General features: G+C 42.8%; 2 protein-coding genes and 1 non-coding gene across 3 annotated transcripts; 1 reads left to right on the top strand and 2 right to left on the bottom strand.

Annotated features, from left to right (window-relative positions):
• Positions 1 to 6,287: 6,287 nt before the first annotated feature.
• On the top strand, positions 6,288 to 15,126 carry ACAT2 (acetyl-CoA acetyltransferase 2). The gene is made up of 9 exons (XM_064708122.1): positions 6,288 to 6,455; positions 6,543 to 6,677; positions 7,800 to 7,981; positions 9,120 to 9,237; positions 10,002 to 10,145; positions 11,185 to 11,307; positions 11,993 to 12,147; positions 14,193 to 14,303; positions 14,865 to 15,126. Exons 1-9 carry the CDS (start codon positions 6,407 to 6,409, stop codon positions 15,030 to 15,032), a joined length of 1,185 nt encoding a protein of 394 aa, XP_064564192.1. The 5' UTR covers positions 6,288 to 6,406; the 3' UTR covers positions 15,033 to 15,126.
• Positions 15,127 to 15,300: 174 nt separating this feature from the next.
• Positions 15,301 to 23,669, bottom strand: TCP1 (t-complex 1). The gene is made up of 12 exons (XM_064708121.1): positions 23,473 to 23,669; positions 21,866 to 21,951; positions 21,045 to 21,173; positions 20,615 to 20,712; positions 20,355 to 20,465; positions 19,491 to 19,672; positions 18,786 to 18,912; positions 18,278 to 18,453; positions 17,452 to 17,575; positions 16,336 to 16,528; positions 15,857 to 16,020; positions 15,301 to 15,605 (listed from the first exon to the last, which is right to left on the bottom strand). Exons 1-12 carry the CDS (start codon positions 23,543 to 23,545, stop codon positions 15,389 to 15,391), a joined length of 1,680 nt encoding a protein of 559 aa, XP_064564191.1. The 5' UTR covers positions 23,546 to 23,669; the 3' UTR covers positions 15,301 to 15,388.
• Positions 22,511 to 22,646, bottom strand: LOC135446398 (small nucleolar RNA SNORA29). The gene has a single exon (XR_010439794.1). It is a non-coding gene; the product is annotated as a small nucleolar RNA SNORA29 (small nucleolar RNA).
• Positions 23,670 to 24,816: the final 1,147 nt, after the last annotated feature.

Raw genomic sequence — 24,816 nt, 5'->3', positions numbered from 1 at the left:
TCCAGAAATCTCTCCTGACTCTTCATGCTAGCAGAAACAATATAATCACTGCAGAATAGAACCCAATGCACGTGGTCCCACATCCACATGTATGTGTATATATGAATACACAGAATTTTCAGTGAGAACTTAAAACGTTTAAAAACCGCACTGCAAATGATTTGATGTGGGTAGGGTGGTAAGGTGACCACAAGGAGAAAGGACCTGAATAGATGTCTTTGAAATCTTACCTCATTTAAAAGTGAAAAAAGATGCACTTTGATTACTGTATGGTTACCTGCTCCTGCTGTTCTTGCAGATATTTGTTTTTAGCATTCAAGATACCAATTAACAGATGAAGCTATCCCAGGATATGGCAGCATGAGAGATGAACATTAGAGTAGGCCTTAACAAAAACAATGTAGCAAATTGACTTGATTTCCTTGAGCAAATGTAACCATTACAATACTAAAAATGCATATAAACCAAGCAGGAAAAGAAATTGAAACTTTTTCCACATAAAATAGGTGCAGACGTAGGCTCAGGGTTTCTTTTATTCTGTGTATAACATACCTAACGTATTCTGTGTATCAGTGGTGATTTAAACTCAAGATCTCCCACTACTGTGTCTAGAGTTTGGCTACTTTTTGTTATGTTCAGAAACCAAAACTCCTTTGTGTCTTCTCAGTAGTACAGATAAAGGGTCGAGCTCAGATACCCTCTAAGGTGTGGGATGGTAAACCTTCCACAATTGTTTGTGTTCATGAGCATGTAGAAAGTATTCCTGTGTTTTTTCCCCTTGTCAGCACCTAGTTATTTTAAATTTATCTTTACAAGTGTAGATTACATTTGTGGGAAATGTGCTAGCTAAACAAGAGGCAGGCAGCCAGGGTCATGTAGAGATAAGTGGAATCAGCCTCCAGAGCTTAATATTCTGGGCTGCTTTCCTTCTGTACTTTCAAGTTGGTAAGTGTATTATCAAGCTACACCTACAATTTTTGTTTAGGGAAATAAGGGCAACAATTTGGTAACCTGTCCTCTGATGCTTTTGGGAAGAGGACATTTAACTGAAATACTCTTTTGTTCTGTTTGCACATCTCTTACACAGGGGGAACTTACCTGGGACTTTTTAGTGCTGCTGGAACAAACGTGTCAACACCTGCCTTGGGTTGTGTTTACAGTGTGGTAACTGGAGTAAATTAGCTTTTCAGGTAATAGGTGCTGTCATAACCCCCAGCAGCAGCATTGGTATTTTTATGAGAGGGCATGTCCTGATCTGTCCAAGCATCAACACAAAAGCCAAATTCATATATTGATTCACCTGTAATGATAAAATGGAATAGGAAGCAGATTATGAGTGAGTGGGCAGCAGAGCTCACTGGGTTTTAGGTTCCTTGAATGATGGTGTGTTACTCAATTAACTCAATTATCCATTAACTGGATGGCTCCTCCTTGGTTTTACTGGCTCAGTTCTGGGTTTTTGTTCCACCCCTTGGTTTCACACGGAAGCCATGTGGACCAACACAATACTACAATGTTTCCCAGCTCTGAGGGATGCTATTTGTCCCCGGGGAAGGCAGGCTCTGAGGGAAAACACTTCCTAGTGTAAAACACTCATAAAAAAAAATTAGTCTACAGGTCAGGGAAGTGAGGAATTAGGGGGAAAATGACATAAAGCCTTTTTCAAAAGTTAAAAAAAAAACTTGGGAGTACTGTACATACTCTTGGCGTTTTAAAGGACCTTGAAATATCAGGAACAGAAGAAAGGCCAGCGGGCTGTAGCAAAGGCTGCCCTTGACTTGCAAGGACAGGAGATGGAGCAAGGCAAACCCCTGGTACCTCTGCAGCAGAGGATGAGCTCTCAGGAGCACTCTCAGGAAAAGGCTGCTGCAGCCTACAGGTGTGGGAGAAACATAAAATCTGTGGATTGCACTGAGAGGAAAGGGATACAGAGAGTTCTTCAGGTAACTACTAGGTAAAGATCTAGGCTGCAGAAACCCCAAATTTGACATCAGAGAACTCTCTCTTTTAGAGAAGTTTCCTGAATGCGAGGCTGCAGGCTTAATGCTGTCTTTATATCCCCTGCTAAACTTGCTTTTATGGGTCTTAGTGGAACTATCACCTATTTTGCTTACATCTTTATAGCAAGAAGTAAATAAACTTCTTCAGAAAGCTCTTGCAATAATTACTTTTTATTTAACAGCAATTTATATATATATATAGAGAGAGAGAGAGAGAGAGAGTGAGTGAACTCCAGAGCCTCTCCTGAAGATATCCCCTGACTGATAATCCATCCAGATACAATTACAATCAAATTATGACTCAAGTTTAATTAATTTTTTGAGATGCTTGATGAATACTGCCAGCTTGCATTTGGAGTACAGGTGTGCATATAGTTGCTAAGGATATAAGCCCAGGTGTTTACTATACTTTTTTTTTTTAAACCATAGAAAGGCCAAGATAGTTTTAGTAGTGCAAATGTTTTCCTGACTGAGGGGAAGACTACATTTTTTAATTAAACACCAATTAGATTACGAACATTCCCTTACAAAAATGGATTCAAGGAAAACACAGATTGGTCTTAACACAGCCAAGGACATTTCGTTCCCTTGATTTCCAAGGACCCTGTCAGTCAGGTGGGAGATTGAGAAATTTTAGAAAATGTAGCTCTTTACTTCACTGGGAAAACCGTGTATCTGTCTGTTTTTAAAACAGGCCTTCTGTGCTGAACCTACTCATAAACAACTGAATGTCAGTCCACTTCTAAGAAGACCTGGAAAAAGAATGAATTGTCTTTATATCAGTGAAGAAAGGTCTTAAAGTACTAAAGGCATCCAGGAAGCCCGAGTTCCTATAGCAGATATTAGTACCAATATTTGTGTATGAGACTTTATAGACTAGAGAATTTGCTGTTACAGGAAAGTTGTGAAATCTATTTTAAAAAATAGAATTATCTCATATTGAGATTTATTAAAGTAATTGGATTTTGTTTGGGTTTTTTTCCCTTTAAGAGGTGCAGTTTAGTTTTTATTAAAATCACATTCCCAACAAACCTGTTTTTGTGAATATTCATTGAACAAGTGTCAGATTTAAGGAAAAAATGCAAGGGCTTCGCATTTTGGTAACAATACTGATCTTTTAAAAGGTCAGATTTAGAAAAAAGTCATTTATCAGGGGAGTAAATCAGTGAACATTGAAATCTTCTAACTTTTTGTCTATTTCTAATAAAACGGAGACACCACTAGCAAATGAAAATGCAAAAATCTTTGCACCTTGAGTATTTAACCAAAGGCACTTGTCCATTTGATTGTGTTCATAGCAAAGTAGTAAATAAACTTTGTGCAACTGATACAGGTAAGATTTCTGTTCTGAATTGATTACTTCATTTCCCAGAGTTTAGATTTCTGAGAAATGACAAAATGTACCAGCATAGGGCAGTAGTTTATTATTGAGTATTATGCTGCTCATTAACTACATTGAATTTAAAAGCACAGCTGCCTACTCCCATTCAGAAGTGTTTTTTCTGCATTTAAATAACTTAACTTTGATCTGTACCATGCATGTTTCATAATTATTTGCCTTTGTGTGATTGCTACATTATTTCACTATGTTACATGCCCCTTTTGTCCATTTGGATATCAACCTTGGACACCACCCAAGCAGAGTTAAATAGAATACTGCAAACCTGACAGACATACCAGGATAAAATTCATCTCTGTTGTTTTGGGGTGCTCCAGTCTCACAGCCTGGTTTGTCATTAATGCTGAGCTGCAAAACTCTTCTGCTGTTTGGGGCTGAGAGCAAAGGTGCAGCAGGTCAGCTCGCTGGGGTGTGCTGGCCTCAAGGCCCTAAGGCTGCTTCATATTTGAACTTTTTCTGTCTGCTAGTGAACTGTGGAGAGGGAAGGGGCTGAAGCCTCACTTTATGTTCCATTCAATATTTGTAAAGTTTTAAATTCAACAGAATTTAACAGGGTTACTTCATGTGTAGTGTCAGTTGTGGACTGTGAACACCTGCTGACATTTAATCTGAGCTCATCTCACATTATTGACTTTGTATTTCCCTCAATGGCCTTAAGTTGTAATCAGTCAAACGTTGCATTAAGAATGACATTTTGGTATATGGTACAGTTGATAAACGACGTTACTTGGTGCTGCCCTCATATGTCTCTGTTACTCACTCTCTACTGAATTTTGAAAATGTGCAGGGACTACATTCAGTCATGCAGGGTTGCTCAGGAACTGTACAATATTTTTCTAAAACAATCACTGTATTTCTTAACATCCTAGATTCCTGACTTTTGCTTTTATGTTAGTTCTACTACTTGCTTAGTGATAGCCTTTTGAAAAGACACAATCATGTTTTTCCCCTCCAGATTTAATCTTACATTTGTGTCAGTGTTATCAACTGCTCTGAATGCACAGCATCATCAAAGAACAGCAATGCTGCATGCGTGTTGCCACTTATTGCATCCTTAAATGCACCTTAGGAGTCTGGTACATGTCTGCCTCAGCACTAGCTGCCTGCAGGATTTTCCAGCAATTTCCTTTCCTGAAGACACCTGAGGGGGATTCATCTCTTGCTGAAAGCTGGAAACCCAAAAGTAACTGAAGAACACAGGGTTTTCTGCTTTGGCCTTATCCTTCACAAAGACCAAATTACCTAAAAGAAGGAATGCATTTGGAGTGTTGGAGTCCTGCAGCACGATTTAGCAGAGTTATTGGTGAAATCTAGGCCAATCTTGCTTTCCATAGCTGAAGTAGGATTTTTTCCCTGTCTCGTAATGCTATAGTTTTTTACATTTTAGAGCAAGAATAGAGGCTGACAGGAGTCAGAAGACTCCAACTCAGGGATTGTAGTGCTCCTGTTCCTAGTTGTGCCCTCACAGAAGGTTCAGATGCATTTTGTGGATGCAGATTTAATACTGCCAAGTTCAGATTAGCCAACATGCAGGATGTGAGCACAGGTGTACTGGTGCATTCACTGCATATATAACCACATTTATGTTTGTCAGTGTTTGTCATCACATGCTGTGTGCTTTTTTAGGACTTAATTTGTACTTCTGTTCTCTCTGCGAAAATCTACAGAATTTTACTACCTGGATAGAGAAAAAAAAGTCTCCCGAATTCGTAGCTAAGGTAGAAGCAACAGCACATTTTTTAACCATCTTCTTGGCCTTCAGATGCAAATTCAATGCAGTGCTTTGGCAAGCATGTCTCTTATGCTGCATACCCATGAATGAGGATGGAAGGAGTAAGGACTGAAGTTCAAGGCTGTGCAATAGACCAGTTATTTCAGCGCGTGTAAATTTTTTTTAACTGTTGTTAGTTGTTACTGTTGTTAGTTGTAACTGTTGTTACTTTGACTTACTTTCTTGCTTCCTCCCTTTATTCTATCCCTTCTTCCTCCAGATATCGTAAATATTATTGCTTCCCACCTACATTCCCCGCAGAGAAACATTCCTGCCTGCCCGTCCGGCTGTGGGTTGCGGCCACTGCTGCGGCCGCCTCCTCTCCTTCCAGCTCCTGCGTCGTTTCAGACTAATTCGCCTTTCCCCTTGCAGCATCGCTTCCCACGGAACGGCCTGGGAACAGCCCCCTGCTTGCCTCTTTCGTCAGGTCAGGCAGGAACAGCTTCTGGGCCAGCAGCGGAGCAATATAAATATAAATATAGATATAAATATATGTCAGGCTTCTGCTGAAATTAGGAAAAATATTAAAATAGTTAACATATTTAAAATATTTTAATATTAAAATGTTAAATTATAAAATTAAATATTAAAATAGTAAATATATTTAAAGGGTGTTGGCAATCTCTGCACATCAGTTGCTGAACAGATCAAACCAGCGATCGGCAGTTTTGTATAGTTTTACTCAGATTATTATTCTTTTCTCCCTGATCACGCAGATCCCAAGAAATGCCGTCATGAAATAAACAAACTGTCCTTAAAGCCAGACTATGACAAGGTAGCACTTGACCCGCACGCTTTATTTTGTAAATAAATAATCCAGCGGGAGCTGGCAGCCGGCGCTGCGCAGGCACCGGGTGTGCGAGCGGGGGGCTCGGGGAAGTGCCGGAGCCCGACAGCCCCGGTGCACCGGGCAGAGCCGCTCCTCTGTCCCGGGAAGGGAGGGGAAGGGGAAGGAAGGGAAGGGGCTGGCAAGGAATCGGCCGAGGCCGCCCCATCGATCGCCCCAGGGGCGGCCCGACCACGCCACCGCCCGCCCGGCCCCCGCGCTGCGCTCCGGTGTCCGGCGGCGAATCCCGTGCCCGGGCTCCGTGCTGCCGCCCCGCCCGGCGGCGGCGAGGGGCGGGACCGCCGCCGACTCCGCTTTCGCTCCGGCCCGGCCGCCGCTCCGCTCGGCCTGTCGCCGCTCCGTTCCGCTCCGCGCCCACCGCTACTGCCGCTGCTGCCGCCGCCGCCGCCATGAGCGCGGACCCCGTCGTGTTCGTGTCGGCCGCCAGGACCGCCGTGGGTGAGAGGCGGCGGCGGGCGGCGGAGGGTCGCGGCGGGGCCGGGCGGGTGTCCCGGGGCTGAGCTCTCCCCTTGTGTCCCCATCCAGGCTCCTTCAACGGCGGGCTCTCGTCGCTGCCCGCGCACGAGCTGGGCGCCGCCGTCATCCGGGAGGTGCTGCGCCGCGCCGGGCTGGCCCCCGAGGAGGTGTCCGAGGTGATCCTGGGGCAGGTCCTCACCGCAGGTACGGCCCGGCGGCGGGACAGCGTCCCTTCGGGATGGGAACGGCTCCGGTCTCACCTTCCAGGGCCGTATGCCTTGCCATTGAGAGCACGGTTCCTTTACAAAGGACTTGGCTGCTTCTCCATGCACTCTGGGTGATCGAAAGGATGGGGTTTTGGATAGGAGATGTTGTGGGGGATGGTTCGGGTTTTTTTAAGTCTCTGAAGTAGCCAACAGTGTATGTGTGAATATCAGTTTATTTTCTTTGTTACAGCATCCTTCTCACCTTGATCATCTCAGCTGCTAAATTTAACATCCTAAGTAATCATAGCTGAGATTTTAAGAGCTAGGCCTGCATTTGTGTTTATCTGCAGGACTGTCTTGCATGATCTTGTGATGCAACTTGTTTGGAGACAAATATTTTGATTTAATGAAAATGTAACTGGCAGGGAATTGTTTGTTTTGAACTTGCTCCCACTTTTTCCAGGGTAATGTTTAATCAGTAGAATCATAGGCAGCTTTGTATTTTAAATGTGGAGGAAGGAAATATATTTTTTTGTCTCAGATGATTCAGATTCCTCTGTATTTTCAGTTTGCTGAATGATGTGCTCTCCTTGTCCTTTTCTTTGTGTACAAAGAGCTTTGGCCCGAGGAGATGGAGATCAAGACTCTTTTCTTTGAATATAGTGCTCCTATTATCTCCATCAAGATCACAACAAAGACTGGAAGCTTTCAGGTCCATCTGTGCATAGTTATGCTTTTGGTTTCCACATGAACTTTCAGGAAAAGTTAACTGCTGGTGATGTACAGAAGATGTCAAAAAGAAACTCTTCAGAAAGTAGCAATTTAAATGATTTCTCATCCTACACATACAACAGGCTAGGGCTAATCTGAAGTAGTGTTTCCTCTGACCTGGCATCAAAAGCAGAGCTATAGATATAGAACTATCAGTAGCAGGTATTTATTGATCAATATAAATGAGAGAGGTTATCTGTTTATGGATTACTGCTGGGCACTTCTCTGCCCACCAGCTAAAAGTAGGAGTGAGCTTTAAATTTCTGTGGAATCGAGGTATTGTGACCAGTGACAAGGTGGATTTGTGTTTTTAAGAGCAACCGAAAGCACAATGCTCCTGTTCCCACAGGTGCTGGCCAGAACCCCGTGCGGCAGGCCAGTGTGGCTGCGGGAATCCCGTACTCCGTGCCCGCCTGGAGCTGCCAGATGATCTGTGGGTCGGGCCTGAAGGCTGTGTGTCTGGCTGCTCAGTCCATACTGATGGGGGACTCCAGCATCGTGGTGGCAGGGGGCATGGAGAGCATGAGCAAGGTAAAGCAGAGGGTTAGACTGGCACTGCGCTGACGTGCTGGGAGCAGAGAGCCCCGTGGTGAGACCCTGGGTCTCCAGGCTGGCACCTGGAGCCAGATCGGAAGGGTCCTGTGCTTGTGAATGAACTTACATGTGCAACAGTAGCACACTTCTTTTAAAAAAAGACTTCATACTGTAGCTACTGAAAAAGTGCGCTACAAACACACACTGCATTTAAAATTCCATTTTTATTTCCAATCTACCCCTGTTGTGGTGAATGATTTTTGTTGTCATCTTGCTGCAGGGGTTCCATACTGTTATCTCCTTATCACAAAAGTTCCATACCTTCTTGGTATTTCTTGTGGGCAACTCCTCAGAGCACTGACTCTTTCTTCTTCCCAAAATAGCCAACTAACTACAGTTCCCCTCTCAACCAGCCACCCCACTCTTTTATAGCACTCTTCTTCTCTTTGGTTACAGCTGTGGCCTGTTAAAGTCAGGCCTGTTCCTAATCTTTGCTAATTGGCCCAGCTGCAGCTCCTTAGGGGTATGATTACTCTCTACACTATCTTTATTTCCTTATATTCTATCCCTCTATAGATTTTCCTGTGACATATCACAATAAGCAGGATTTTTGTATTGCTAGAAGCCCAGAGAAGGAATAACGGAAAATGTTATTGCTTGCCAAGAAATAAGAGCTTGGAAAGAAAGCAAAGCAGTTTTATTTCAAGGTGTTCATCCCAAGGCTGTATTCAGGAATGGGTCTTAGCTGGTGATCTGATTCCCAAGAAATGGATGGCCTCTTCTGCCAGGGCTCACTGTGCTGAAAGTGATGTTAACATTCCCTGGCAGCAGAGTGCAATTGGGAACTACCTGGAGCAGGCTAGTAGGATGGGAGAGCTACAGCCATGTGGCCCCAGGAATGACAGATTTGGTCTGTGGAGAGGCAACAGCACTTGGAGTGTGGTGGTCTGCTGCCAGGGGAATGCACAGGCCAAATGGCATGGCAGCTGGCAGCCTCTGGAGAGACAGGGAGAGTGGGCAGCTGGAGAGACTGCCAGGGTTTGGGATGGGCTCCTCCAGCCAGCAGGCAGGGGTGTGTCTGAATTGTGTACTGGAGATGTAAACATGTCACTCCTTTCAAAATATGCTTTTGCAGGCTCCTCATGTCATTCACATGCGAGCTGGGGTCAGAATGGGAGAGGCTTCCTTGCAGGACACCATCATCTTTGATGGTCTTACAGATGCTTTTTACCAGTATCATATGGGCATAACAGGTAAGTGATGACAGTCCATAAAATGAAATAGTCAACTGGAAGAATTCACTGATGAAATTTCAGAAACCTGAAGTTACAAATAACATGTTTCAAGCTGTTCTTATGTTGTAGTCATGAAAAAGAAAGAAATACATAATATTGAAAGACGTTGAAGGCATTTTCCATTTTGTTTGTAAAGCTGCTGCTTTGGGGTTTTCTTCTGTCTGAGCTAATCTCACTGCATCTTTTCTACATCTGAGAAATTTAATTTCAGAAAAAATACAAATAAAATAATCCCTGTATGTGACTGGAGCATTCAGCAGCACAGGTTTACAGTGGGGGACAGTTATGTAAAGTGCCCTGTGGATATGCATGGTTCTGCAGCTTCAGGTTATTGCACCCTGGCTGGGATGGTCAGCCAACTGCATTTCCAGACCCTGCTTGTGAAACAGAGTGACTGCAAAAGTGTTCCCTTTCCTGAGGTGGCTGTAGAGAGATCTGAGCATAGTACTTCAGAGAAGCAATAAACTACAAAAGCTTGTTTGCTTTTGTATTTAATTTGATAATATCATCTGGGAGGTGATTCCACACAGAACTTTTTACCCTCAAGTGAAAATACAGTAGAAAGTCATGAATAAACAAAATGAGAAAATTGGAATGAAAAGGGTTCAACAAACTCAGGTGCTTGCTACAGCAAACATTAATGACTACCTTTGTGCTTACAATTTTGCAACTTAAAATTTTGGCATTTCCTGATGGCAGTTTGCATTTTGTTCCTGTTTCAGCTGAAAATGTGGCCAAGAAGTGGCAAGTCAGCAGAGGGGAGCAAGACCAACTTGCTGTACAGTCACAAAACAGGGCAGAGGCAGCACAGAAAGCTGGCTATTTTACAAAAGAAATTGTTCCTGTTCTTGTACCTTCTAAAAAAGGTAGGTGTGAATGGATAATGAGAGCTGATTTTAAGGAAAAGATCTGTTTTCTGCTATGGCTCCTGTAATCAGTGGATGCTTTCCCACTTACACAGCCTTTTTGTACGCATGTGGCCCATTGCTCTCTTTTTCAGCTTTCAGTGGTTATATTTTAAATAAGAGAGACGCAATGCAAATGTGGAATATCTCAGTGTAGCTTTCTGCAAATAGTAATAGTGTGTTTATTGGAGATAGAATAACAACCTAGACAAAGCACTGACTTAACATAGTCTTAGATATGGTACCAAAATCAGTGGTTTTCATTTTCTTAAGACTCCTGCTGCACCAAACTTAAAACAGTCATATTGCTCTGGCAAACCTTACCCACCTAGTAAAATACAGAGTGACAGTAATTAGGGTTACTAGTTAATTATGTAGTCAGGTTACACATAATGGGTATGCTTCTCTTTAGGTTTGTGAGGGATATAAACAGACCTGTCACAATGCTTGAGCCAAGGTCTGTTTCTTGAACAGGGGAATTCCCCAGTTCCTTGTGAGGTAGATGCAAAAACTGAATTTTTCAAAAAAATCAAGAATCAGTTCTTCAACAATTCCATTGAACAGAAAAAGTCCTGGCTTTAGGCTGGCTACAAACTATTTCACGATACCAGTTTAGATGATAATATTCAATCACATTTGACTATTCTTTGTACCAAGATTACCAGAAGTATCATTTGAAATACAGCCTTCTGCTGAGAGAGAAGGTATTGGGTTAGAAACAGCAAGAACAATACTGACTTTTGCATAACTAGACAGCTTTTTAGCTGCTAGTGTTTGTCTTAGGAAACCTGAGCTGTCTGCCCTGCTAGAAGGAGCTGGAGGGTTACAGCTGCTTGTTAAACTGCCCTGAGTTGGCAGTTGTCTCCAGTGTAAGAATGCCTTGTTGGTTGAAAGGAATATGGTGTATATTCTCACTCAGCATGTTGTTTTTGCTGTCTTTCTGTTTGAGATGTGTTTGTGTGATTAGACACTCTTGTGAGCATAATGCTCTGTTTTGCAGGTCCTATAGAAGTTAAAATAGATGAACACCCTCGACATGGGAGCAGCCTGGAAACAATGTCAAAGTTAAAGCCCTGTTTCCTGACAGATGGGACTGGGACAGTAACAGCAGCTAATGCTTCAGGTTGGTCCATCTGGCTTAAATGACATGGAGAAGAGCTGCAGCTGTTTGTGGCTGAAGGCAGGGTCTCTGTGAGGGGTGTGGCTGCTGTGTGTTCCCTGCTTTGCAGGAAATGGCAATGTGCCAACATGGGTAGAACCCCATTTTAGATGTGGTGGGGGATTTCTTTAGAGAGTTGTCTTTTGTTTCCTTGTTTTCTACGAAACAATACAAGAGTTTGGACAGTAACAGCAATATTTGATAGGCTGGAAGGAACATTTCCTTTTAGAACTGTCCAGGGGTTTCTGACACTGCAGGTTTAGACAGTGGAAAACTTAATGATTAATGTTTGAAAATGTTACTGCTCTGGGACTGCCACAAGCAGCTTTTAAACATCTTCCTGTGTCTTTAGGCTCCTTCCAAAGCCTGCCTAACAAGTCTGATGTACTTAATTTTCAGATTTTACTTTGATTCTTCCACCTGCTGCTTTCCAAATAGAATCAAAAATGTGTCACATTTACAGCAATATAGTTTCAAGTGTTTGTGGCAGAGAACAGAGTTAGCTGGTATGAGCAGTACCGACCTAAACCAGTAAATTATTTGTGATTTTTGTTTTGTCTAGATTGTGATTTTATGCCAGCAGGAGAAAGTGGTACAGTAAAAGCCATAAAGTCCAACAAATAGATACAAGTTGTTTGTTATTCCACAGGTTTAAATGATGGAGCTGCAGCTGTTCTTCTAATGAAGAAATCAGAAGCTGCCAGGAGAGGTCTTATGCCTTTGGCTCGGATTGTATCTTGGGCTCAGACAGGTATAGATCCATCTATTATGGGAGTAGGGCCCATTTCAGCAATAAGGAAAGCTGTAAGTAATCACTTATCTATGTTATCCATAATGCTAAAACTCTTGGTTTTAATTGCTTTTTGCTTTCTGGCCATGTTTTGGTTTTACCCTGTTCTAAAGAAAATTTAGTAGGAAAAAAGTAAACTATGTGAAAAACAGACTCAAAATAGTGTAGTATATAAGATTAGGAATCCTAGTGCTACTAGGCTGCTTGTTGAAAAAAGAAAACCCAAATGCATATGTGTATAAATGGACTTCATTTATACAGTCAGGTTTGTGGAAAGGTACCTAGATAACCGAGGAGGCTAAAGATCAAATGTCAGGAATGCTGTAACTAACCTAATTCAGTGATATGGTTCTGATGCTGTGTCTGGCCAGGTTAATTTTCAGATCATTGCCTGAATTTGCAAGAGTACAACACTGAGGGAAGGGCCACTGAGTGCCATCTGCATTAGCAAATGGGACAGTGCCCTTTGGGTTTCAGTATGGCCTGCAAAAAGCTTGGAGCTTACAAATTGGATTCCTTTCAGGTGTAACTAAACAGGAAGGTTCATTCCAAAACCACGTCTAACGTGCTCAGAGCATTACTGAGCCACTGATGTGCTCAGTGCTCAGTCCACAGGACAAGGTTCTCAGTGCCTGAGGGAGCAGCCCTGCTGGTACCACACTGCTTGCTAATGCATCCATAACCCATAGCAGCCTCAGCTGATTATTTGTTAAAGCTTAGCTATGAAAGTGAGCATGGAAAGAGCTAAGAACAGATTTGCTTCAATGTTCCTTATTTTTTTAATACTTTGTAAAGGTCTTATTTTGTTCACCTCTGTAATGTCCTGGTGATGTGGAGGTCTGACCTGAACTCACCCAAGCTCTGTGGCTTTTGACAAGAAAATCAGAACTATTATGCTAAAGCTTTTTCTTACCAGATCCCAAAGCATTCTTTCAAATGAAGGATGCAGTAGCTGCATATACAACACAGTTTTAGTATAAACTGTGGGACAGACAAGCTGTACCTCTAACTGTATACATACTATGAGAAAGGGCACACTGCTTCATAGAGCATGGTCCTAATAACACCAAGATTGTTGCTTCAATCCCTTCATGGGCCATTTATTTAAGAGTTGGACTTGATGATCCTCATGGGTCCCTTCCAACACAGAATATCCTGTGATTCTTTGTGTGTTACCAAATGTTCAGACCCCCCATGTATTGTTTATCGCTTCAGAATTTTAGAGTAGCACTTTATAGTAAGAGAATGACTATGTTATACATTAAGTGTTACAATAACACTTGTGTATCTTAAGCTTTTCCCAGAAGAATGGGATACTCCATACTGTCTATTTTATCTATAGAAAAAGGCTCTCCTCCTTGACTATAGTCTCAGAGGTGCACCAGTCTGGCCAGCCTAGGTTGTGAAACATCAATAGTCATGATTCTGCTGATAAAGTATTGCTGTTAGAAACAAAGCGAGTGGAAGTAAAAATGTACACATGTTGAACATGCCTACACCTGTACCAGAGTAGGCAATTGCATCACAAGTTTCTCAAATGAAAACATGAGCCAAACCATCTTCAAAAATAGTCACCTGTGAAAAGTTTAAAGTGCCAGCTTTCAATGTAAAGGCAGGAGAGACTGGACAAATCAAATGTGGCACTGATCATTAATGGTTGACACCGCACTATGTCCTGTTTATTAAAAAGTCTCCCTAATGGAATCAGACTATGTCCTAAAAAGTTGCTTTTGATCTGTTAAAGCCTGCGTCTGAATGCAGTGTTTGCTGTAGTAAGGGCACCAGGTACAGTTTGATTCTCACAATTGCACCACCATTGCTACTATGTATAAAATCAGTCAAGATTTTTATGAGCAGCCACCATTATTGTACTGACTTGTACTGACTTGTCTGACACTGCAGTCTTCAAGAATTCTGTCATCAACACTGGCTATAAAAAATTGTTTTCCTTCAACTTTACAAAGCTTCAAACCACACAATTTACATCTTATGAAAAGCTTCCTCTGGTGCTGAGGAAGAGCTAAAAGATAATAAGGTCTTATTTGCACTGTTTTCTCAGGTTGACAAAGCTGGCTGGACTCTGGAACAAGTTGACCTGTTTGAAATTAATGAAGCCTTTGCATCACTATCTATTGCAATTTCAAAAGAACTGAAAGTAAACCCAGAAAAGGTAATGATTTGTAGGCTGGCATTAGCTTACCTCCTGTAATTCTAACTTGTCCCATTGGACAAGTTTGTCCATGTGGATTGTAAAGATGAGCACAGCTCTCTTGCAATCCCTTTGGTGTAAGCAAATGGGGTGGGAGCCCCAGCAGGCATTTCCTCACACTGCTCAGTCCGCTGGCTTTGCTAGCAGTGTCCCAGCTGAACAACTTCCAGGGTTGTTGCACTGGATTTTTATGCAAATCTAGGCAACTGCTCAAACATACTTAATTCAGAATTTGAAATTGCCGCCTCAAATATTATTTCAGTGATGGCAAAAAGCACGGGCATTATTCTCCCCTCCCTAAATTCACCTCTTATCTTCAGAGTGAAGACTGCACCCTTGCAGAAGAAATACTGATTATTACCAGCTGTTGCACTCATATGCACTTTCTTGCATGAAGTGAGGTTTGGAGTTTCAAGCTCACAAATAATTAAGGGCAAGATCCCAGTGAAGTAATATATGCTGAAAATCAGCAAAGCCAGTTAAATGTTCTTGACTGTCTATGTTGGCTTTTTTTCCTTTTAGATCAATATACAAGGTGGAGCTATTGCTCTTGGCCACCCTCTGGGTGCCTCTGGTTGTCGCATCCTTGTAACTCTCCTCTACGCACTGGAACGAACTGGTGGAAAACGTGGTGTTGCTGCTCTCTGCATAGGAGGAGGAATGGGAATAGCCATGTGTGTTGAGAGATAAATGTGAGGGAATGAATGAACAGCTAGTGTGAACTAGCTTTGAAGCATTTTACTAATAAACTTCTAATAACATTATAACAGCTCACATTTTGTTTGTTTTGCCTAAATGTAAGTAAGCTTACACCACTACTTTTTGACACTCAAGCACTGATTTGACAAAGAGGTCAGTGGTTACTGCAGGCACACTAGTTGTTAACACACTCAAGAGCCTAAATTCTCACTGCAAGGACCAAGCTTGCTTTCAAAAATTAAGTTTGTTCACAAGAAAATAGCAGCAACATTCAACCACTTGTTTTATTAACATTTTAGTTATAAGAGTGGGAAGTATAAGTGAAACAAACATAAATAAAGCCTAAGTTATTCTTCAAGTGCTCCAGACTGAACTGCATCCTCATAGCACCCTCCTTTCTCTTCTTTAGTTTCAGGGTGCAGTTTAATAAGATCATCAATTCGAAGAATAGTAATTGCAGCTTCTGTTGCAAACTTGAGGCTCTTAGTTTTGACCATGGTTGGTTCAAAGACACCAGCTTGCTTATTATCACGAGGTTTTCCATTGATCAAGTCAAGACCAATCCTGAAAAGAAGGAATGCTGTCAGATGGAGGGAGAAACAGCAGAAATACATCTGGGAGTATGCTAGGTAGCTACTGCTTCATTACAGCAATACATACACACAACTGAAGGGCAGGGGAAAAGGAGTTCACTGATAACATACGTTTATTTTTTTACTGTGCAAATCATGGTTCAGTAAACTGGGAGAACAATTTTCCATATAGGTCACCAATCCACATCACTTTTACCAGCCCTCTACCAGACAGATACTTGCCATTTCAGATTTTTGCGATCTGGGTTAACTTGAGCCTCATTGTGGAATGCTCTCAACTTTGCAACAAGATCTGTGGCATCCTGAGCAGCATTTACTGCCAATGTATTTGGAATTACTAAGAGGGATCTTGCAAATTCTGCTATTGCAAGTTGTTCACGTGATCCCTAGAAAGAGGAAAATAGTTTTTAAACCGATACTACATCAAGAGAGGAAAAAATAGAGCCAGAATCAAGAACAGCACTAATAGGCAGGGGTTTTCACATGCAAAACCTGTGTTTGGGTCAAAACACCCATGGAATCTAATTATGAGAGAAAGAATTAACTAATATCCTCCATTTAAAGAACCATCTTAGATTCTGTAAGATGATTATGTTCTCATGAACCACAGAAATTACTTCTAGTAGATGAAAATAAACGCCTGGAGATTCATGGTGCAAGTCTAACACATACACACCTCTGCTGCTTTGTGCAAGACTTACCATGCTGGTTGCATAATTTTCAAGATATATTGAGAGTGCTGCCTCTACAGCACCACCACCTGGGACAACAGACTTGGATTCCAAAACCCTTTTGACAACACAGAGAGCATCATGTATAGATCGCTCCATTTCATCACACATGAAGTCATTGGCTCCTCTCAAGATAATTGATGCTGAAGTACGAGCCTTTGTACTAAGAAGAAAAGGAACCAGAAGTCAGCTGTGTTGGATGGAACCTAGATTAAAATTCTTCTTGGTAAATTTTTTCTTCTAAAGCCAAGTTCAGTTGAGCATCATTATTTCAACATTTAAAATAAAATCTTAACATTGTTATGTCCCTTGCAGGATACACACATTGTAACTTAGTCACCATTTTAATGTCTAACATGCATGGATCTAGTTTGAATTTTAATCTTTTAAATAAAGACTCAAAGTGACATGACAAGATGTTTCCCCATCAAAGAGGGGAAAGCATACTTAGATAGTAAGAAAGATCCCTTTTGGACAGCCCTCAAGTAAATTAATGACTGCCAATGTTACAGAAAAGGCTGTCACATGTAGCTGACACACAAGTGCCATGGGGAGAGTGTCATTCATGCTCAAATGACACCACAGGAACATGAACACCCAGAAGGGATACTGAAGCAGCAGGAAAGTTATTATCCAAAGTATGTTCTTGTTAAATGAATTGATATTTAAGTCTTCAGGTACCAGACAGCAGTGACAGTCGCACAAGTGAACACTGTCTTTGACAACAAATGGAAAGATTTAGCTTACACCTCCTTATTCAAATGAAATTACTCAGATGGTACCTATTTCCCTTTACCATCTCTAAAGGGAAGCCAGTTTATTTGTTTATTAACAAAAATTTAAGTAAAAACTGCCTAGCAATCTGATTGTCTCATATACTATAGTTCACAAAACTTATCCAGGCCAGCAAAAGATATTAAATACTGATACTTTCACCTCTAATTTGCACTGGATTTTTGTATAACTATTTTCCTATGTGTATAACTACTCCAACCACTCAGACAGCATGAAGTAAATAAATGCAATTTTATCTCAAACTTAGTAGACAATATATACAAAATGGAGTATTTTTAAAAGGATCCTTACTTCTTGATTAAAATCAGCTCATCATCACAGATTCTCTCTTGAATCACTTCCTCAGCCTGTCCCAGCATTAATGCCTCAAAACTCTCCTCACCTTCAAGGTTTGCAAGGGTTGAACATATGGTTGCTTTAACAAACAAACAAAAAAGTGAAGTTAACATTCAATTCCTGCACATCACCCTTTGCCCACTTCCCAGAATAAGTGTACAGAAAGAAAAGCAGAAATAAAAGCTGAATAGATTTTTTTTAAACAACATTTCTAGTTCTCAGGCAGCAATTCAGTATTTCTAACTGATAAACTGCTCCTTTTGTTTAACTTTTACAGCACTTCTTTTTTCACAGCCAGTAAAAGTTCCCATGCTTTACCACAATGAAACAGTTTTCTTCCAAATTTAAGAACTGACAGATAAAAATATGTACAGGACCAGATTTTTTTTAAAGTATGATTTAGTGATTTAGGAGTTCTTTATTTGTCTTTAACTATCTAAACAATGTACTTAACTGTCTAAACAGAGGCTTGTGAATGCAAGCATAATAAAGACTTCTAAATAAACACAGATTATGGCTCCTATTTCCACAAAAGGCCAGTCTTCACAGTGCCAGGCAGCTTCTTCTCCTCCCACAGTAACAATCAAGTTTTACAATACTACTACTTTGACAAAGGTCACTTAAAAGCAACAGTAAAGCTAAAAAGAAGTGGCTCAGCTTTACTCATCCTGACCTTGAAGGTTAAGAAGTTGTATTTTAAAAATGAGTTAAGAAATACCTTAACAACAGCTAGTACTTAAAAGAATAAATTTATAAACCAGTTATTCTTACACAGACATACCTCCTGATGCCTTAGCAATCCGCTTAAGGTCCTTTTTTACGACTCTTCGTACTGCCATAGCTCCAGCATCAACAAAGTATTTCAGACACATATCATCAATACCTCCAGTGGTGAGAATCACATTTGCACCAGTGGCCAGAATCTTCTGGATTCTTTCTTTGGTAATATCTGACTCTCTGCAAAGATTAATGCCAAAGTTATAAAAAGGTAGTAAAAAATATAACATCACATCTTGTCAGCCAACTTCCTGAAACCTTAATGCAGAGCTCTGCAAGAATGGACCACTGCACAAACATACTTGCATTTCTTGAAAACTGACTTAATACTAGTTCTGCCTCCAGAAGTGAAGGCTTTTTACATTACTATTTGGTATTGGTGGGAAATGTTAGCATTCAAAACATTTTTTACCTCTTGCACTCAGCCAAAATAAGACTGAGCCACCTCAACTGAAGAGACCAAATAAAGCCTATGAAACCCCACTGCCTCAGTTATTCAAGCTTCCACACACCTCTGCCTTATCTGGTCCAGCTTCTCAGGGTCTGAGATAACAACCTGAACACCAAGCTTCATTTTTGCTTTCTGCAGGCTGAAGTCAAGGCATGCAATCTTTGCATTAACTATTCTCTTGGTCATACCTGATGAGGAAAAACAAGCAAGAATTTTGTCAAATTCATTTAACAGAACATCAAGTCAGCATCAGAGATTAAAATTAGCATTATTTTCACATTTCAGATTCCTACTGTTTGCTTCTCCACCTTCAGTTCTGCCCTACTGCAGAAAAATGCCAATTGACACTTTCCTGTGTTACCTTTTTACACACCCTGTCTCCAAAATGTGCATGACCATGACAATCTGACCTATTGGTCTCACATCCTCTAAGTCACCTAATCACAGCACAGCTCTGCTAAATGAACAGTTCCCCACAAACCTGGCAGTGGCGCCCCACAACGGAAGCGTTGAAGTTCCACTAGACCACAACGCTACCTTGCTGACACTGATCCAGGCAAACTACACCAACACTTGTGGATCACTGCTAGCTGGCAGGCTCTAGTCTAAGAAACACTGGTGAAATGCAGTATTTTGTACTCCTGTTTAATTGTTCTGGAACTGAAAACCCACATGATTTGCAATGAGCACAGCCAGTAAGGAGAGCGATGCAGAAAGATGGAGAGGACTGAGGTGAGATGGAGGATTTCTGGAGCCCCGTCCTTACCCTGAGAGCCCACGACGCAGTTGAGCGCGTAGCCATTGACGAGAATGCTCTCCTTCTGGCTGCGGCCGTGGGCCTTCAGAACATTGACCGAGTTGATGGGGTACCGAGCCTGACCCTTCTGGTCTGTGTATTTAACTGCCAGGGCAGCATCCACCACCATGTTAGCAAAGAAATCGCCATCACTGACAGGCTGTTAAGGTTAGAACTGAAGCAGGAAATTTGTATTATGCTTAAGGGGGGGAAAAAAAACCCAAAACAAACCATGAACAAAAATGACTGACAGTGCCAAAACTAAGTTACCAGAAAAGAGCTTCAGAAAGGCATGTAAGTGCTAGCTCTCCTTACCACTGTCTTAAAAGAAAGAGTCATTCTAAAAGCTGAAACACTGGTTGGAAATTATGACAGACTAGTATGAAACCTGAATTTTACGTACCTTTTGTTGCTAAAGAAAAATGCGTATCCTATGGTCAGTCTGCACAAAAGCTAAAAATTCAGGTTTTTCTGTGCCCATGGAGTAAAATTCAACTTTCTTTCCTCTGATTCACTCCCAGGTACCTCTGTAACACATTCTTCTATTCACACAACTCTGTATCTAGTCTCCCTAACAAGCAAAGCAATTGCTAGGAAACAATACCATTTAAAAGCTATCATGATGTGCCAACCCAAATTGAAATAAATTGGGAAGAGTTTGAACATGCTTTCCTATGCCAGGTCACAATACCTGTAAAATGCCTGTTATAAACACAACAGCTTCAATACTGTGTCATGTTCATAAAAACTGCTGCCAAGGATACTCTAGCCCAGCTACTGAAGCTCCCTAATCAACCACTCCCACTTCACTCACTTGATCAATTTAAAGGATACACTCCTATGATTTTCGAGGACATTGATGTTTTAGCAGCATTAATTAGGCATTCCCTGCCCAACTCATCTGTGTTAATAACAAGATTTTCATTGATGTAGCGAACAGCTTCCCTGTAAAATAAAGACAAATACACTAGTAAAGAACCACCCCCATAAAAACCCAAAACCCCTGCAACAAACCACCATATCCCACTTGGCACCAACAAGTCTGTATTAATGCAGTCACAAAATGCTGAAATTCAACTGTATCAGATTCTTACTTGCAGGCAAGTCTGTATCCACCGATAATGGAGGTAGGATGAATTTTCTGTTTCACCAGCTCATCTGCATTTTTGAGAAGTTCTGCAGCAATGATTACCTGTTTGAAATACAAACACTAAATATGTGCATTCCACATAAGCCAAGTAACTACCTTGTGCAACACAGAACTAAATCCAGTTTCTGATGTGAGGTGAGAGCTACCTAATTCCAACCCCCACCAGGGTAGCTAAAGTCTCAAGCAAGTTTTCAACACTCAGTATCCTTGTTCATATTTCAGTTCTTTCAGCTGTTAAAAACTCAAAACCTAAATTCAGCCTCTATAACCAACCTCCAATATAGGAAAAATCAATAATGAAACAGAAGGGAAGCAAATTCCCTTCTGAAGCACCACTTTGCATATGGAAACTAGCATCTAAACTTGCTACCTACCACTGAGGTGGTCCCATCACCAACTTCTTTGTCCTGCAGGTCTGCCAGCTCACAAAGGACTTTTGCAGCAGGATGTTCAACTTCCAGTAGCTTCAGAATGGTCGCACCATCATTAGTAATGGTCACGTCCTAATTTTCAGAAATCAAATGTGCATATGAGGCATATTTCTATAACACTTTCACTGTTGCATTTCATAATGCTCATACAGAAAGAAATTAATTATTCTTTGCAATTTTGTAAATAACAAAACTTTCTTGCTTCTTTTGAACATGGAGTCCCATTCTACCAGCAGAAATGTTACCAGTGCAGAATCTGCCTTTTCTTTTTATCAGAAAAGCCTTATTGTACACAAACTCATCAAACATTTTGCAAATACTGGGCAAGTAGTCATACAATGACTTCCCTCCAAAACAGTATTTTATTACATCGGCCTGGAAAATGACAAACTTTCCTCAACTGCTTCAAATATCTTAAAATATAAAATACTGCTTAAAAGTTTGTTATGAATTACTTGAACTATGTCAGCACCTGTTAAACCTGACTTAAATGGTGAAACTCTCTTCTTGCAGTCTGATCCACATTTTAAGTGGTTACACAGACTTATCTACAGAAATTAAATATCTGTAACACACACATTACCACCACAATAGATGAAAACTTACATGATGTAACACACAATAGCCAATTTTATCACAGTTCTCCTACCCCTCTCAGGATAAAACAGGCACACGCACATTAGGCACATAAAGCACACTAAGTGGGAGCACTTTTACACAGGAATACAAGCCCTCCTGACACTTGTTAAAGTAACATTACTTACCCCAATATCATCCACCAACATCTTATCCAGACCAACTGGACCAAGAGAACTCTTCACAATATTGGCAATAGCAGATGCAGCAGTAACTGAATACAAGAAAGAAGTAAAGAAAATAAAGTTTTATCTTCCCAGCTTTAGGATGATTCTCAAGTTTGGAAGGAACAGTGCCAAAAACCAAGAGATCACGAATTTGACAACAAGTGATCTAATCTAGCATTACATTTCAGCCTATCTAACCTGAGGCTTTATGTTACTTTGCTAGGCTTGCTGCTACTAAAAAAAATACAATCTGCACCAAAACTCACTCTTCCCTTCTGGCTGGTTTAGCTAAGCTGACTGACCAGAAAAAGAATGGTTTCTCTGCTGTCTCGGTAAGATGGAGGACAGGACTGAGGTCAGAGGAGCAGTGGCGTTAGATCAGGAGGGGCTGGCTGCAGGAAGCTGTGCCACACGACTTCACTCTCACTTAGTCCTCAGCTCTGGGCAGAGAACAACTGCATCACCACACATCAATCAGTAAACATCCTCTGGTCCTTATCAGGCCTGTGACTGAAACAAAACATTTACTTCTGCAACTAAGTCACCGAAAAGTGACTTTTCAGTCACTACTAAAACAACACAAAGCCTCTAAAACACTGACTCGTTCAAAGGTTGTTCTGCCATCTTCATATAGGAAAAAGATACAATCAACCTTTTCCTTCAGACCATGGCAAGTTTTTCTCTATCCCACAAGCATAGCCACTTAATCTGGAAATTGAAAAAGTGGTAGTTAAATGGGAACAGTTATAACTCAAGAGACCTTAAAACAACACAACAATTTATTTTGCTTAGGAGGATTAATGTCAGCTTTCTGGAAGAAATAACGTTTTACCAAACGTGCCATTGCTACGTGGAATCTCACTCGTGAATTAAAGCAAGGCTCAGTAGTTGCCTAAAATACTATCAGAGCTACAGGAAAGGACCTAAGTTCGATCGGGAAGCAAGTTTTGGCTTCTTCCTTTGTCTTTTGTCTACTGAGAATCTGAGATCGGTTTGCAGCCTTCTTCCAGCACTTGGGGTTCAATGCTGAGCAATGGATAACGCGTTTGAGAAGTGCAGTCACAGACACGCATTCCGAGGGTGGTCCCCACTTTCCGAAGCAGGTTATTTATTCCTTGTGCTGGGCGGCGGGGACCCTCCCCAGCTGCCCCTTCTCCTGCAGAATTCCCCGCAGGCCTTGCAGGCTCCGGCCCTCCGCGGCCGGGACGGGGCAGAGCGGCCTCCGTGCAGCAGCAGCAGCCGCCCTGGCCCGGCGTTCGCTGCTTCCAAGGGACGAAGGGAGGGAGAGAGGGGGACGCGGGGCCGCCACCCAGATCCCTGGAAGTGGCGCGGGATGGCGTGCGCTCCTCTGCCGCCTGCCTCCCTCCCTCCATCCTCCCTCTGCTCCCTCCCTGCAGGCAGCAGCGGCCCAGGACGGCAGCAATGTCTCGAGAGGAGCGGCAGTTCCCGGGCAGAGCGGGGCGGGCGAGCACATGGCAAGGGTGACCATGGCCGCGCCATGTTCGCTCCTTGCTGCCCCTCCCTTCCCCCCCCGGTCCCCCGGCGCTCGCCGGGCGCGCCGCCGTTACCGTTTTGCGTGCGGACCGTGTCGCCGCTGGTCCGCTCGCCGAACACGGCCAGGGGCCCCTCCATCGCGGACATCTTGCCGCCCGGGCGCGGCGCCACACGCACGGGGAAGAGACGGGAGGGTGCGGAGAGGCGGGAATGGCCGGGGCGGCGCGAGGCACGCTGGGAACGCGCCCCGCTGCGCGCGGGGGCGGTGGGGCGGGGCACGCCCCGCGGAGGGCGGGGCCGCAGCCCGAGCCTGCCCAATCCCGGGGCGCGGCGCCGCCCGGCCTCGAGCCGCGATTGGTGGGCGCCGCTGAACAAAGAAGCCGCGAGACGGGGCGGGGCCGGGGCGCTTCCACGAGCTTCTAGAATGTGTCGCGGGCCGGGGCGCGCAGGCGCGGGGAGTGCCGCCGGTGGCGGGGTAAGGAAGGGATGCGGTAATGGCGTTTGCTGCCCTGCGCTGGGACAGAGCCAGCTTCCCAAAGTGGGGACCTTGGCATGAGGGAAAAACTGCCCTTCTCCAACATGTTGCCCATTGGGCGGGAAGGCTGCAAATTCTGAGACCAATCTCGGATTCTGAGATGGCAAAAGATGAAGAAACTGAAGACCTGCTTCTTGGAGAAACTGAGATTGAAGCTGATACTTTAAGCAGAACACTTTTAATGAAAATTACCCTAAGACATGATTGCGATTGCACTTGATAATGGCACCATTGTATGGTTTGAAGGTCTCTGAGCTGTAATTGTTGCCGTTATCCTACCACTTTTCAATGGCCAGGTTAAGTGGCGATGCTTCTAGGACAGGGGGAAAACCTGCTACAGTCTGAGGGAAAATCTCAGGGAGTAGTGGGGAGATGGGGAACCTGCAAGGCTCAGGATGAGCATTCATAAGGCATGATGTGAACAGGCTTCTTGTATTTTGACAAGCAAGTACCTTGTGTGGCCAGCAGCGACCTCCACTGCCAGAGTTATACCTGGCTCCTATGGCAGTGTCCAGAGTTCCCCTGCCAGGTGGTGCCAGGGGAATCCCCAGGCCTTCATCCTCCTTTCAATACAATTTGCTCTTAGATGGCTCATTAAAAGCATTTTCAGGACTACAGCAGTTAAATACAGCTCCAAAGTAAGGTTCCTGCGCGGTCAGGAGGATGCTTGGGGAAGGCAGAGAAGCTCTGCTGTACCTGTGTGCCGCAGGAGCAGTTGCAAAGAAGCCCAAAACAGGATAATGGCAGTTCCTGACTGTTGCTCTTTCCTTTCTGCGCCTTGCTCCCTCTTCCCTACACCCGTTCCCGGAAAAGCCGACCCAGAGGCATTCCCTAAAGCTCTTTTTTCCGCGGAGAAAGGTTAAAAGATGATCCCCCGAGTCGG

The sequence above is a fragment of the Zonotrichia leucophrys genome, chromosome 3 (assembly GCF_028769735.1).
Source record: "Zonotrichia leucophrys gambelii isolate GWCS_2022_RI chromosome 3, RI_Zleu_2.0, whole genome shotgun sequence".
Classification (NCBI taxonomy): domain Eukaryota; kingdom Metazoa; phylum Chordata; class Aves; order Passeriformes; family Passerellidae; genus Zonotrichia; species Zonotrichia leucophrys.
This window is presented reverse-complemented; position numbering and strand designations above follow the sequence as displayed.

Bases quoted from the DNA above. Each gene is read 5' to 3' on its own strand.
- ACAT2 (XM_064708122.1), top strand. From the start codon at position 6,407: ATGAGCGCGGACCCCGTCGTGTTCGTGTCGGCCGCCAGGACCGCCGTG. The intron at 6,456-6,542 runs GTGAGAGGCGGC...GTCCCCATCCAG, and splicing joins GGCCGCCAGGACCGCCGTGG to GCTCCTTCAACGGCGGGCTC. The intron at 12,148-14,192 runs GTAAGTAATCAC...CTGTTTTCTCAG, and splicing joins TTTCAGCAATAAGGAAAGCT to GTTGACAAAGCTGGCTGGAC.
- TCP1 (XM_064708121.1), bottom strand. From the start codon at position 23,545: ATGTCCGCGATGGAGGGGCCCCTGGCCGTGTTCGGCGAGCGGACCAGC. The intron at 16,021-16,335 runs GTAAGTCTTGCA...TCCTCTTTCTAG, and splicing joins AAAATTATGCAACCAGCATG to GGATCACGTGAACAACTTGC. The intron at 15,606-15,856 runs GCAAGTATCTGT...CCTTCTTTTCAG, and splicing joins GATCGCAAAAATCTGAAATG to GATTGGTCTTGACTTGATCA.